The 16,583-nt window shown below is 42.6% G+C and overlaps 1 protein-coding gene across 1 annotated transcript in view; it reads left to right on the top strand.

Moving 5' to 3' along the window:
• The first annotated feature begins 1,550 nt into the window (after window positions 1-1,550).
• The window catches only part of LOC121867422 (sperm acrosomal protein FSA-ACR.1-like), a 55,802-nt gene continuing 40,769 nt past the window's right edge, over window positions 1,551-16,583 (top strand). The window contains exons 1-2 of the mRNA XM_042367333.1: window positions 1,551-1,577; window positions 6,185-6,375. Coding sequence (XP_042223267.1) covers window positions 1,551-1,577; window positions 6,185-6,375 — 218 coding nt within the window. The remainder of the gene's footprint in view (window positions 1,578-6,184; window positions 6,376-16,583) is intronic.

The raw sequence follows: 16,583 nt of genomic DNA, 5'->3' as shown, positions 1-16,583 counted from the left end.
CATCAGGTGAAATAAACTTTGATTCGAAATCTTCAAGTTAACCCAAACACTTCCGGATAACGAAGACCTAAACAACACAACAGGTGAACATTGTCCAGGTGTAAATCATTCAGGTGCAGAAGTTGTTCCTCACTAAAACTGTATCACTTTTATCTACATCCAGAGGTTAGTTTATAACACTATATCTGGAGTTAACTTCTCCTGGGTTCCTAGGGCGTGAGGTGAGGTGTTCCGGTTGTTGTACAGGAGAGAGAGAGAGAGAGAGCAGCAAGACTCAGTTTCGACCCCTAACACACACCACTGTTCTCTGATACAGGCGTCAGAATAACCTAACCTAACCTCCCACACATCAACACTAATAACAAGAAGTATAAGTAATTCAAGGTCCCCGCGGAGAGTATAAGGTGTTCAAATAGCATATATTAAGATCAAAGGACAGATATTAGGATCCAAGAGCATTAAGATCAGGTAAAATATATCAACCAGTCTTAACCTCGACTTGTACAGACCTATGAATAATCTTACCTGGGTCAATGGTGCTTGATTATGATGCGAAGGTGATGAAAGACCGACCCGAGTGTGTGTTGTAATGGCTGGTGAGAGGCAGTGGTCTGTTACAACGGTGAGAGGCAGTGGTCTGTTACAACGGTGAGAGGCAGTGGTAACAGGTGATAGGCACTAGTCCATTACAAGGTGTGTAGTAACAGCAACATCAGGTAATAACTAAACCAATAACACAAAGTTTTACCCTCAGGTGTGCTATGTTACCTGACCTCAAACACCTCCAATTAACCTGTGTCAATACCCCCTAAACTACCTCACACAACACCAAAATTCTTACCAACCTAAAACATTACTAACTTTAGCCTTACTTAATAAACATTATCATAAATCCATCAGGTATAATTATTAACATGTCTAGTACGGTGTCTGGTGTCTAACTAAGCCATTATATGTCTTACTTATGTTTATATTAGATTATAACCAAAGAAACTGATTTCTTAGACATGTGTGACCAGCTGCTGTGTTAGGATGTGCTCTGGTGGTGTTGGGATGTGTTATGGTGTGTTATGGTGGTACTGAAAGATGCTATGGTGGTACTGAGATGTGTTATGGTGTGTTAGGATGTGCTATGGTGGTGTTGGGACGTGTTATGGTGGGATTGAGAGGTGCTATGGTGGTACTGAGATGTGTTATGGTGTGTTATATGTGATGACAGATCTTTATACCTGAAAGCCTCAGTATAATGTGTCACGTATTCTTGTCTTGTAGTTGTAGTCTAAGTTTCCACACACACACACACTCACACACACGCACGCACACACGACACACACACACACACACACACACACACACACAGTACCATAGATCACACCATCATGCCCAACAGGTAACAACCATTAACTACCATCACCTGACCCGTTCATCTCCTCCCATCCAATGCCCCCTTGTGGTAATGACGTCATACCCAGGCAATAATGACGTCATACCAAGGCGATAATGGCGTCATACCTGGGTGAGACTGACCTTTCACCTCGTCATCATGGGTCATGTTGGGTCCTGATGAACAAAGTTTGGTGAGTTAATTTGTTTTCAATAACCTGTGGACGTCGACATATCTTTGCGTACAGTAGAGTCTCAGTGTAATTTTGACCCCATTGTTGTTGTTGTTGTTGTTTGTTGTTGTTGTTAGTGGTGGTGGTTGTTGTTGTTGTTGTTGTTGTTGTTGTTGTTGTTGTTGTTGTTGTTGTTGGTGGTGGTGTTGTTTGTGTCGTGCTAAGAGAAAAATTTAATCGTAAGAACCTTTGAGAATTTACCCGTGTGATATACAGTAGATTAAGTGACTCAGTTAATTACGTTCTCACACCACCAGTTAATTGAGTCAGTTAAGTGAGTCAGTTAAGCGAGTCAGTTAAGTGAGTCAGTTAAGTGAGTCAGTTAAACACCTTCTCACACTGCCATTTAAGAGATAAAAATCGCCCACGACCTTCTGGGAATCTGCCTCACTGATCGTAAACTCCGTCATTTCCATACCGCTTCTCTGCTGGGTGTGACTCTCTATCTTCCCGGGGTATTCCAGGCACATATTCCAGTCGATTCCAGCCTAGCATTCCAGGTGACAATTCCAGAGCATCATCGGCTTGAGACAGACAGACAGACAGACAGACAGACAGACAGGGATGGATATTTCTAACACTTACAGATATTAATTTACATTTTATTATTTTACGTGTGTGTTTATTTCACCGGTTTATTTATTTTTACATTATTTATCGATTTTCATCACTATTTCTTATCATTTTATTTATTTATTTACCTTGTTAATGTTATTTGTATCATTGTTATTATATTTTGGGGGTAAATGTTAAGACGGTGAGAAAATATCCATTGTTTTCGTAAATGTTAAGATATAATCACATTAACCTTTGTCCTTGTGAATTTTAAAAGATAGAGACATTAACCTTTGTTCTTGTAAATGTTAAGTAAGAAAAACATTAGCCATTATTACCAGCAACCAAGTAGAGGACAACAGGTAAGACAGGTGATAAGAGCTTAATGAGCTAATTAATATCACAGGTGGAGGTGAGAGCCATTACGAGCGCCAATGAAGACAAGAGTGTTTTGACCCTCAAGAAATGGTCAATAATGGTGTTAATGGCTTAGAGTCGTTACTAATGGTGCTTCATGACTTTTAATCGTTAATAATGGTTGTTAATGGCTTACAAGCGTTAATAATGGTGATAAATGGATTAGGAATAGGGATGGAAATTCTTAAGAAATGGTTAAGAATTGAACATGGGTAAAATTACACACACACACACACACACACACACACACACACACACACACACACACACACACACACACACTTCCCCTCTCAATAAAGCTGAATATAACCAGAAGTTGTTTGTATGCAAATCTGAAAATCGGTTCAGTCCTTCAGATTTTTTTTTTTTTACATTTCTTTTATATGTATGTAAAATTTTCTTACCCTCCCTTCGTTTTCTATCGCCGTAGAAGTCACCGTGAACGTCAATAACCGTCAGGAGGAATGACAACGGGAAGGAAACAAGAGAAAATTCTCCCGTTCTCCCGTTGGGCAGAATAGAACGGTGTGCCATCAGGGAAAATTATTGGGAAAGGTTATTGGGAGGAAAGTCAATGGGAAAAAAAGTCATTGGGAAAAAAGTACCTAGGGAGAAAAGTCATTGGGAGGAAAATAAGCGGGAAAAAAGTCATTGGGAAGAAAGTAATACTTAACCTAATCCTAACTTAACCAAATCTTACTTAACCAAACCAAAGTATAATGTGGGTTAAAAGATCCATCAACAGAGAGAGAGAGAGAGAGAGAGAGAGAGAGAGAGAGAGAGAGAGAGAGAGAGAGAGAGAGAGAGAGAGAGAGAGAGAGAGAGAGAGAGAGAGAGAGAGAGAGAGAGAGAGAGAGAGAGACGAAGGAAATAAAAAATAAATAAACACTGACCTATAGAGAAATTAAGATACAGACAGAAATAAAGACGGAAGAGGCAGATATCAGAGATTTACACACACACACACACACACACACACACACACACACACACACACACACACACACACACACACACACAGAAACAGGATATTGAATGCTTAGACATCGGATTTTTGTCACTGTAGATGGAAACCCAGATATGTGGATGAGAGAGTGAGAGAAATAGAGAGAAAAAGTGAGAGAGTGAGAGAAATAGACAGAGAAAAAAGATAGAGACACAGCCACGCGCAGTTAGAGAGAGAGAGAGAGATAGACGAGAGCCAGAGTGGACTTGACAAACATACAATCTTTTTTCTCTCTCTCTCAAAAACTTGGAAATATTCGCGTTTATCTTAAATAAATACATCAAATAATAACAGTCAAGAGAATACGTAAACAGCAAAACACACGTAAAGGTGAGATAAGGAGAGAGAGAGAGAGAGAGAGAGAGAGAGAGAGAGAGAGAGAGAGAGGGGGGGGAGGAGGATAGGCGGATTATCCCCTATTAGGGGGTGGGAAACACCATACTTTCTCTTGTGTGTGTGTGTCTGGTGAAGAGGGGGTTTGAGGTGGGCTGAGTGAGGTGGGTCAAGGAGCAGGGTTAGGTGGGTAAGGTGGGCAGGGGTGGAGGTGAGCAAGGTGGGAGGTGGGCAGGGAGGTGGGCAGGTGGGCAAAAGGTGTAAGGTGGGGAAGAAGAGGTGGGCAAGATGAGGTGGGCAGGGTAAGGTGGGCAAGAAGAGGTGGGCAAGATGAGGTGGGCAAGATGAGGTGAGCAGATAAAACACAGAGTAAACACAAACAATAAACAAACAAAAACACATAAGAATCACAGATCATAAAAACAAATACTAAAAAATAATAGACAGAAATTAATTTAATAAAATCGTATATAAAGACAAACAAACAAACAAACACAAATATATAATAAAACCCTAAACAAAAACAAAACAAAATACGAGAAAAATCAAGCAAATTTAATATGTCAAGAAATGTTAAAAAAAATAAACCCATTCTGAGCACCTGAAAACTTCCCTGTAATAAACGCCATGTGTGTGTGTGTGTGTGTGTGTGTGTGTGTGTGTGTGTGTGTGTGTGTGTGTGGAGCCTAGTGAAGCATTAGTGAGTCTGTGGAGCCTCAGTGGAGCCTGGGTGAGGGTGTAACCGGAATGTGAAAACGTGTCGTGTTAGAAGGAAGGGAACGTGAGCTCTGAGTACCACCACGAAATGGACAAGGAAGAGTGAGTGAGAGGGGGGCGAGTGGGAGTGAGAGGAGAGGCAGACACACAGACTCACAGAGAAAACACACAACCAAGACACACACACACACACACACACACACACACACACACACAAACATTCACCTGTCAGAATTAAGGAATCTATCGACATAATATTCAACACAGGTGAACCAACAGTCCTATCGTGATGGGACTTCCCCTCTCACCTGCTGCTGAGTAAAAAAACAAACAACCAAACAAAAAAACAACAAAAAAAAAGTAAAAGCAATTTGCCCCGGATTGAAACCTCTTAGGAAATCGGCAAAAAATCGGTAAAAATCTGTGAAATCTTTTCCCTGAGAGAAGATTAAGGATTGTGTGGTGCTTAAAACACCTGGATAAACACGGCGGGAAATATATTGATTCCATGTCTTAGTAATGATCGACGGCCGTGTGTTGTGTGGGAGCAGATAACACGACAGGTGGGGTGGTGAGGGGAGAGTGTGAGATCTATCTGTCTAGTTTGTTTGTCTGTTTTTCTATCTGTCTGTCTGTCTGTCTTTCTGTGGGGTGAGATTGTGAGCTCTCTCTCTCTCTCTCTCTCTCTCTCTCTCTCTCTCTCTCTCTCTCTCATACATTATCACAAAATCTCTCCCCTTCAACGGACAGACAGACACACACACACTTAAATCTCTCTCGCCAGGTGAAATATATTACACTAATTAGCATCCTCAACTGTTTAAACCCATTAACGCAGGTGTCGCCTTGTTTGTCCTAAATAAAAAAAAAAACTGGCAGGATTTTTTTGGGGCGTATCGTTTTGTCGGGGTTTAACCTTAGAGAGAAGAAATGGTTTAGTTCTCTCTAGGTGTTTTTATATATATTTTTGTGTTTGTTTGTACGTTTCTCTAAATAAAAATTCTGAGTGTGGATTTATTTACTATATTAAGGAGTTAAAAAGATGGCGGTACAATTGCATTAAGACTCTACTCTAAGTGTTTATGAATACGATTATTTGTACTGGGTTGTCAAAAGTTGCTAATGTACTTTACTAAAATATCGACGAACGTGTACCTAGATTATCCATCCACCCATCTTTCTCCCTACCTCTCTGTCTGTCTGTCTGTCTGTCTGTCTGTCTGTATCTGTCTATCGAAGTCAATAAATCACCTCATCTTATCTCATCTCACCTCACCTCACCTCACACTCCGTTAACTTGACTCAACTCCAAGTGCTAACCAGACACTCAGACAACTTTTGCCAACACCGACCAAGTCCGTGTGTTTGTCTGTACGGCCAGGCGTGAACCTCGTCTCCAAGAACTTATGTATGTATGCAAATGTTTACATTCTTACATACATACATACATACAAACATACATCCATTTACGAATATCTATCTATCTATCTATCTATCTATCTATCTATCTAATAAACGTTCCCTTCTGCCACTCCTTCAGGTTGTGGTGTCTGAGGGCGACGACACTCGAGGCTCAGCTGGTGGCCAAGGAGGAGCTGACACTCACTCGGTAAAGGATCTGCTTGAGTCACACTTAAGTCGAGGAGGAGCTAAGGTATCAGAACGTCGGGAGGAGCAGAGACGAGGACGAGGTGAGCGTGAGGACCCCAGCAGTGTGAGGACTCCAAAAGAGTGAGGACCCCAACTGCGTGAAGACCCCAGGAGCATTAAGTCATCATACTCAAGAGGTTAAGTTACCGTACTCAATACATTAAGCCATTGTACTCAACAGGTTAAGTCATCGTACTCCAGAGGTTAAATCATCGTACTCAAGACACTAAGCCATCGTACTCAAGGGGTTACAAGCGTCATAACTGCGTGGCTTTAACCCCTTGTGTACGGGGTCCCACTCTGTGCTGAATAAAATCATCTGACGTTAACCAAATAAAATAACAGTGTTAAGGACCTGACCTTGAATGACCTTAACAACTATAGCGACTGGAGATCACGTGACCTTGAACAATGTGAAATGTGAATCTTACATGTGAACCGCGAATCTGAAATTGTGAACCGTGATTCTGAAATTGTGAACCGTGAATCTTACATGTGAACCGCGAATCTTACATTGTGAACCGCGAATCTTTCATTGTGAACCGCGAATCTTTCATTGTGAACCGCGAATCTTACATTGTGAACTTCGAATCTTACATTGTGAACCGTGAATCTTAAATCCTTTAGAAGGAAAATGTATTTAGTAAGTGTGGGACGCTGATAATACCTGATAAACGGGACAATAAATAAAGGAATAAAGATCAAGAGACAGAGAGAGGAGGAGGAAGAAGAGGAATAGGAGGAGGAAGAATGGCGATTAACGTCGTATTCCCCATTCTCATTCCCTTAGAAGAGGACTTGTATAACGGTAAGTCCAACGGATATTCTAGACCTATAACGGTAAGTCCAACGGATATTCTAGACCTATAACGGTAAGTCCAACGGATATTCTAGACCTATAACGGTAAGTCCAACGGATACTCTACGCCTATAACGGTAAGTCCAACGGCTATTCTAGACCTATAACAGTAAGTCCAACGGATATTCTACACCTATAACGGTAAGTCCAACGGATATTTTGGTTCCTTGCGTATAGGATAGTAAAGGGTCTGTCTGTCTGTCTGTGTGTCTGTCTGTCTCTCAATATATTAGCGATTAATTACTGAATCACGAATAAATACTTTTCAATTACCTCTACTAAAATCAGCCACTTAATTCACACTTTTTAATGCTGAAAAATACTTCATAACACACCTGGCCTCTCTCCTGTTTACCTTTATACAACTTTCAATTAATTCCCGACAGATATAATGTACCTGTAGTCTACTGAGCTGGGGTGTTCATAAACTCTACGGTGTTATCCTGCCGTGTTTAACTTACTTCTCCTATAACTTTCTTCTATAATACTGCCTCTATAACTTACAGCTCCTATAATTTACTGTTTCTGTAACTTACTGCCCCTATAACTTACTGCCCCTATAACTTACTGCCCCTATAACTTTCTGCCCCTATAACCTGTATGAACGTGTCCTAAAAGATGGTGGTTGTGGTGACGACTATAAATATATGTAGTAATTGTGTTAAAACTTGATTAAATTGCTTTCATACGTTATCATCACAAACTATTATCACCACCACATACCATCAACACACAGTATCATCACCAACCATCACCACACTAACACCATCACCACCACACAATATCATCACCAACCATCACCACACTAACACCATCACCACCACACAATATCATCACCAACCATCACCACACTAACACCATCACCACCACACAATATCATCACCAACCATCACCAGCACACACCATCAACACAGTATCATCACCAACCATCACCACACTAACACCATCACCACCACACAATATCATGTACCTTAACACAATAACTTACAACCAATACAAACACACAAAGTCACCTCACACAATAAGGCTACAATCACCATTTTCTACCCTGAGCTGACCAGATTAAACCTCTATCACCCCTGTCTTTGATCTAGGTAATACCCCAGCACTAAGACCCCCCTCCAAGCCCCCTCTAGCCCCCTCTTAACCCTCTCCCCAGCCCCCCCCCCTCCAGCCCTCCCCTAACGCAATCAACAGGTAACTAACTGATCAAAGATTCATGAGTCCAAAACAATGGTCTTTCATGTTTTAATTGGCGTCAAGTGGACAAAGGATGGAATGTCATAAGCTTCTAGAGGCCAAGACTGTAAATGTTTGGTGGTGTAGTGTGTGTGTGTGTGTGTGTGTGTGTGTGTGTGTGTGTGTGTGTGTGTGTGTGTGCCATTAACCTCTATAGGGAGTATATTTTCAGTACACACACTCCTTACTCCTCACTCACTCACTCACTCACTCACTCACTCACACTCATTCCAAAAATCAAATTCTCTGGCTCTACCTCTGTTAATTAGTTTAAACCTTTTACCAGGTAGGTCTATTAATCAGAGGGAGGAGGAGGGGGAGGGAGGAGGAAGAGGAGGGGGAGGAGGAGGAGGGAGATTAGAACGGAAAGAAGTATGATTAGGAGTAAAACGAGTAAATTAGGAAGATAATAAGTAAGATTAGAGAGAGGAAGAGGAGGAGGAGAAGAGGAGGAATTTGGGAGGAAGAGTAGGAAGATTGGGAAGGAAGGGGAGGAGTGGAAAGGCAGATGAAAGAGGTTAGTAGGAAGAGGAAGTAGAGGAGGAAGAGACTTAAAGAAGGTAATAGAGAGACGAAGAGAAGTAGAAAGACGAGGAATAAATGGAAGAGGATGACGAGAATAAGGAAGGAAAGGATGAAGGGGATGGAAGGAAGGAAGGGATGGAAGGAAGGAAGAGAAGGAAGGAAGAAAGAATAGAAAAATGAGAAGGAGTAGGAGGCTGGAAAGAAGAAAGGAAGGAGAGAAAGAAGAAAAACGAAAAGAATTAAAAAAAGCGATGAAGAGAAGGAAGGAAGGAAGGAAGGAAGGAAGGAAGGAAGGAAGGAAGGAGGTCGTGTTACAAAGGGTCAGTCGAAGCAACCTATGAGGAGTGAGTTGCTTTGATGTGTCTGTGTGCCCATCGTGATGCTGGAGAGAGAGAGAGAGAGAGAGAGAGAGAGAGAGAGAGAGAGAGAGAGAGAGAGAGAGAGAGGTGGTGACGAGGAGAGGAAATGGAAAATTAGAGTAAATTAGATTATAAAGAAAGGAAATGGGAGAGAAAGCAGTACGGAGAAAGTCCAGATAACAAAAGAGGTGTAGAAGATTAGAAAACGAGAGAGAGAGAGAGAGAGAGAGAGAGAGAGGAGAGAGAGAGAGAGAGAGAGAGAGAGAGAGAGAGAGAGAGAGAGAGAGACAATAAACCAGACAATACCCAAAACACTTCCACCATTATCCTATTTTATCTCACTTCCTTATTTATCAAACTTTACGAACCATGGAGACAACAATACAAGAATAGAAAATTTGTTAAGCCATAATAATAAAATTGTCTTTATTAATTGTGAGATAAATATAATAGTCACTTTCCTCTCTGCGGCTCAATGGTTCAATGGTTCTATGGTTCAGTGGTTCTTCTCAGTGGTTCAGTGGTTCTTCTCAGTGGTTCAGTGGTTCTTCTCAGTGGTTCAGTGGTTCTTCTTAATGGTTCAGTGGTTCTATGGTACAGTGGATATTTACAGTGGTTCAGTGGTTCTTCTCAGTGGTTCAGTGGTTCTTCTTAATGGTTCAGTGGTTCTATGGTTCAGTGGATATTTACAGTGGTTCAGTGGTTCTTCCTAGTGGTTCAATGGTTCTATGGTTCAGAATTTACCTTCGTCCTCCTCCACCACCACCACCACCACCTCCTCCTCCTCCTCCTCCTCCTCTTCCTCTTCCATCACCTCATTTTCCCCTCTCTCCTTCCACATCGTCTCCCCCCACTTTTCCCTATCATCGTCTTCTCCACCTCTCACGTACACAAACACCCACACACGTACAATGTTGGTCCAGTGTCCCAGCTTAGTACAATGTTGGTCCAGTGTCCCAGCTTGGTACAATGTTGTTCTCTTCCAGTGATCAAAAGGTCCCTAGTGAATGTTATTTCCCCTTGACTTTTGCTGTAAATTTAAACCTTAACCCAAAGCCTCTGGAGGATATTTCGCCCTTGTCTTACACACACACACACACACACACACACACAGATTACAATACTCTCGAGATATCTGGATTGAGTCTGCTTTATTTTGGAAGAATATTATCATTCATATATACTTTTCCCTTTAAAAAAACAACTTAAATTATTATTATTATTATTATTATTATTATTATTATTATTATTATTATTATTAAATATGTCAGTTTGATCTTCACCCCTACTCCCCACACACCCCCCACCCCACACCCCCCCCACTTCCCACGCCCTCCCCACCTCCCACACTCCCTGGTTTCACACACCCCCCCACTCTCACACTCCCCCACCTCAGCCACCCTCCCCACTACACCCCTGATAAAAGTTCTTAATCATCACATGGTGTTCTAGGTCCAGGATCTGATTAAATAATTTTTACCACGAAATTCTAATGGAGAAGTGGGGTGATTGGTGAGGGAGGGGAGGGAGGGAGAGGGAGGGAGAGGTAGGAGAGGGAGAGAGGGAGGGGGAGGGAGGGAGGGAGGGAGGGAGGGAGGGGAGGAGGAGGGAGGGAGGGAGGAGGAGGGAGGAGTGGAGGAGAGAGGGAGGGAGGGAGGAGGGAGAAGAAAGAGAGGAAGCAAGGAAGAGACAATGCCTTAGCACCTCCTCCCCAACCCTATCTCAGCACCTCCCCAACTTCTTACCTCAGCACCTCTTCTCAACGATACCGCACCTCCTCGCCAACCTTACCTCAGCACCTCCCCCCCAACTTTACCTCACCCCCTTCTCTCACCTCAGCACCTCCTCAACCTTACCTCAGCCCCTCCTCAACCATACCTCAGCGCCTCCCCAACCCTACCTTATCACCATCTCCCCACAACAGCACGTCCTCCTCACCTCCCACCCCCCCCCTGCCTCCAGCACCTCCTCAGCACGACCTCACGCACCACCTCACAAAATTCCTCAAGACATTTGTCGAGGTTGAGCGTGAGGAAATGTTTCTCAGGATGTGTGAACGTGTGTCGAGGTCTTGTCTATTTCTTTCCTTCGTTCTTTTCTGACAATAAAAGATTAAAATGAATCTTTTTCGATCTTTTTCTCTAAATAAAAATCAACATTGACTCTGTATCTGTATTTTTATTGGATGTTTTTATTATTTAATGATCTTTTTCAAGTTTATTTTTATTGTTTTATAATTATCGATATTTTTCCTGTTTATTTTATTTAGTAATTATTGATATATTTCGTGTTTATTCATCAACTTTGGAATATTTTTCTTCCTTCATTCGCCAATTACATCACTGATTACGCCAATTATAAAACAAATCACGCCAAACATAACCCTAATCACGCTAATTATATGACACCAACAACCAATTAATAACACTCATCACACTTATTCAAAAGTTCAATCACCAATCACAGGACTCGTTACGGCAGACTCATTACGCGAATAATAAGACTCATGACCCATGTTATGAGACTCGACCCGCCAATTATAAAACTTGTTACGCCAATTATGTTCAGCTTTACGCCAATTCATCAGAGCTTTATAGGTGACTACTACAACTTGCTATGTAAATTGGCCTTCATTAAATACACTAGTTGTATGTTTTGTATTTTTATCTATCTATCTATCTATCTATCTATCTATCTCTCTCTCTCTCTCTCTCTCTCTCTCTCTCTCTCTCTCTCTCTCTATCTATCTATCACCTCCATCTATTTCTCCCGCCCCTCTCTAGCTTCTCCAACACCCTTCCTTTCACCACACCACAACCACACCATACCCCACCCCCACCACACCATCCCTCACCATATCCCCACCCCCCACCACACCACATCCCTCACCATACCCCCACCCCGCCCACCACACCATCCTCTGTACCCCCACCCCCACCACCACATCCCTCACCATACCCCACCCCACCACCACAACCACCATACCCCCACCCCCACCACACCACAACCACCATACCCCACCCCCCCACCACACCACAACCACACATACCCCCCACCCCCACCACACCACACCCCTCACCACATCTCCCCAACACAGAGAAAAACATTTGTAATATCCCAGCTTGACGAGTCATCTTTTGAGCAAGTCTTTGTGGATTTATACAGTGGAAATTAAATCACACGTGTTTAGGTGTATCTTGGGAGGACAAACTGTGTGTGTGTGTGTGTGTGTGTGTGTGCGTGTGTGTGTGTGTGTGTGTGTGTGTGTGTGTAATGTCAATATTCAATGTGTGTGTGTTGTTATTCTTACTTCCTCTCTCTCTCTCTCTCTCTCATCTCCAGTTTCTCTTCACCATTGTCTTCTTTCTTCCCCTCTATGATTTCTCTTCCCCTCTTCCATCCTTCTTTATCTACGTTGTTGTTATTGTTTTTTTTGAGTGTCTCAAGTCTCCTTCTCGTGTTTCCCCCATTCTCTCTCTCTTCGTAAATATTGTCGTTTTCTTTCCTTCTCGTCTTCCTTGTGTTTTGTTTCTCTCCCCTAGTATTCCTCTCTCTCTCTCTCTCTCTCTCTCTCTCTCTCTCTCTCTCTCTCTCTCTCTTCGCTGCCTGCACCTTCTCTCCTCTCCCTTCTCCCACTTCTTATTTACATCTTCGTTATTTCTTAAAACTTTCTCCTCCTTCTCCTCCTATTTTCTCTTACACAGTTCTTTACTATCTAAAGCATCTTATCCACTCCTTCTTTCCTTCTATCCCTCCCTTCTCTTCCTCCTTATTCACATCCTCGTCCTCCTATCCCTCCTCCTCATCCTCCTTCTCTTATTCACATCTCCGCTATTCCCCAACGCATTTTCTCCTCTTCTCCGTGTCCCGTTTCATCCACCAGTGACCTACAAGAGACGCAATATACCTGTCACCAGTCTCACATTTGCATACAAGTCCCGTAATTCGATAAGAGGCAGGGCCAGGCACAACATGGGGCCAGCCAAGGCTTACAGGAGATTCATGTAATCTGGTACAGCGGACGGAGTGACGTGACGAAATGTTTATGGACGTGACAAGGACGAAATGTTTATGTACGTGACACACACACACACACACACACACACACACACACACACACACACTTTCTTAGTCTACACGTCTTTATAATCTCATCATCTTAAATCGCAGGTGTTCATCCCCCACCCCTCCCTCCCCCTTCCCCCTCTCGTCATTAAGAGTTTAACTCCCAGGTCCCTTGAACCCCAATCCTTTCAAGTCCGAGTGATATCTTTCAAGTCCCGGCGTCTTTGAAGATTGAGGATGAAGGCTTTAATCTCAGCACTCTCAGATCTCTCTCTCAAGCGTTTCCACACCCCCCCCCCTAACTGGCTTGTGCGAGATATGAGCTGTTGTAACGTGTCTTATTCTCGTCTTCTGGGGAGTTTTGTGATGCTGATGGTTGTCATGGTGACCTTAGTTCTATAAAGAGGAATGTTTGTTTTGTGTTTTTATGAGTGTTTGTTTTTCAAGTGAGAGAGAGAGAGAGAGAGAGAGAGAGAGAGAGAGAGAGAGAGAGAGAGAGAGAGAGAGAGAGAGAGGGAGAGAGAGAGAGAGAGAGAGAGAGAGAGAGACCTCCACCACAGTTCCCACTCACTATTTCCGACAGAGTTATTCCATCGATCTTTTACCTCAGAGTAACACATGATTCTCAGATCACGACCAGAAGACTTCCTTTTGGTCACAGCTCACAGAAGGACCCCGTCAGGAGGCATAGATAACCTCTTGCTGTACCCAAACCTCCATTAATAGTATCCTTCAGAGTCCTTCCTTCAGGATGTTTTTAGGGTCAGGATTGTCGAAAAAATTTGTCCTCCTAAATTTGTCATGTGAGAGCTGAGATGACTGGGTTCACTGGGGTACAATATGGTATAGTCAAGATGGCTTCTATTTTACGCTTAGACTCAACTTTTTGGTTATTTTATGTGTGTTTATATACGGGATTGATTCTTGATTGCAATATAGATGACAGGTAAGGTAAGGTAAGGTAAGGTGAGGTAAGGTAAGGTAAGGTAAGGTGAGGTGAGGTGGGGTGAGGTGAGGTGAGGTGAGGTGAGGTAAGGTAAGGTGAGGTAAGGTAAGGAAAGGTAAGAGACGCACCTGTATCTATATTTTACCTTAATTAGTATGTTATTTAAGGTGATTTAATATCTATAAGTATTTCAGGTGTTATTTAAGGCACACTAAGACTCACTGAGACTGACGTAACTACACCCAATTTCTTAACTCGATTTACAACAAACAAAAATAACTTTAAGAATCACCGACAATTAAGACCAAATTCCCATACAACTTTCGCCACCATCTTCCCTTCACAAACTCCAGTTATTTAAGGGTACACTCTCATCACTGTCTTACGTTCGCTCACTCTGGACAACGTTCGCCAGTATAAGCTTCAATAAATGTGGTATTGTTAAGGGAGAAGGGAATGCCAGGCGATGATGATTGCTCTTATTGGCGATATTTAGTTAAATGTTGAGTTTGGTGTATTTCAATGTTTGTATTGATGTTGTGTATATTTTGTGACTCTCTCTCTCTCTCTCTCTCTCTCTCTCTCTTACCCTCTCCTCACATACACAGAGGCCCTGAGATTCTCGGGAAGAAACACAAGTATACCATCAAGAAGACCCGTTTTCTATAACAGCCAAACTGACTTCCATTATCACAGAAAGTGGGTCTCGAGGTTGTTATGGTAAACTGAAGTAGTGGAGGGGGAAACACCCATACCTGTATACACACACATACACACACATACATATATACACAAAAAAACCTCACACACACATACATACATACACATTTACACAAACATATACACACATATAAACACAAACACATTCACATACGTATGAATAAAAACACACATATGTTACGTGTGTGAGTGTGTGTGTGTGTATACCCTGTAAATGTATCTGTGTATGTAAATATGTAAGTATATCAAAACGCACACATGTAAGTAGTCATTAATCAGTGATGTATGCTTCCCCGCAGTATATAAATGCACCAATTACCCTTAAAGCCATTTGCCTCTTCAGTCACCAGGAAAAAGCAATCAGAGCGGCAGGTAGATCACCACACCTGAGTACCGCCTCGTCAGCACCACGTTAGGTTAGGTTAGGTTAGGTTAGGTTAGGTTAGGTTAGGTTAGGTTAGGTTAGGTTAAGTTAGGTTAGGTTAGGTTAGGTTAGGTTAGGCTAGGTTAGAGACTCAAATCATAACACTCAGCGTAATTGTCTCTCGGTATGATGCGATTTAATCATCCCGGTATAATTACGTAGGAATTAATCACATTCTGGATTGATTGACTTTGTATGATACGGGCAAACACATCACAGTGTATTAATTAAAGCACCATAACAGGGAACAATACACCATAACAGGGAACACGGCACCATAACAGACAACACAATACCACAACAGGCAACACAGCACCATAACAGAATACACCACAATGACCCTCGTCACTCACACGTCATCTGCTGCCGACGATGACTGACCATTATTCACCCAGTGTCTGATCTCTGACGTGTGTGTGTGTGTGTGTGTGTGTGTGTGTGTGTGTGTGTGTGTGTGTGTGTGTGTGTGTGTGTGTGTGGAGGAGGGAGAGGAAGGAAGGAGGGAAGGAGGGAGGAAGGATGAACGCGAGGAGGGGAAGGGAGGGAGGGAAGGAGAAGGAGGGAAAAGAGGTGGGGGAGGAGGGCGATTTAAAGGGCTAATAGGTAGGGAGGCCGAGGAAGGGGAGGGAAGGGGGAGGAAGGAGGAGGATTTACAGCTCAGAACACTAGCTTCCACTAATCTCTAGCTAATCGCAGCAGTAGGACAAGCCAGCGACTCCTGGTTTGCACGTAAGGAGGTCTCTGTGTGTGTGTGTGTGTGTGTGTGTGTGTGTGTGTGTATGTGTTAAATCAACAACCTAATCATCACTGTCTCACATCTGACCCCACACAATCCGGATCTCACACAATCCGACCTTCACTATCCCATTACCGAATCCAATGAAAATAAGAAGAGAGATCACACAAAATTAACAATCACCTGCAGATGTTGCATGCAAAGTCACATTACAAAGGTTCAATTACGTCTTGCAATAATTTTTTCTGGACTGAGGTGCGTGACAGGAGACAAAAGCCGCCCAGGTAACCGTGAAGGAACTAATTACCTACCTGTAGCACCTGAGGATTACTCAATACAGTACCCTAACACACGGTGGCTAATCATCCCTAGTGATCATTAACAAACCAGGTAATATTAGTTCTCTTGTATTAATA

This window comes from Homarus americanus, unplaced genomic scaffold, assembly GCF_018991925.1.
Source record: "Homarus americanus isolate GMGI-L3 unplaced genomic scaffold, GMGI_Hamer_2.0 scaffold23598, whole genome shotgun sequence".
Classification (NCBI taxonomy): Eukaryota; Metazoa; Arthropoda; class Malacostraca; order Decapoda; family Nephropidae; genus Homarus; species Homarus americanus.
Note: the sequence above shows the minus strand (reverse complement) of the source record. Positions and strands in the feature narration are given on the sequence as shown.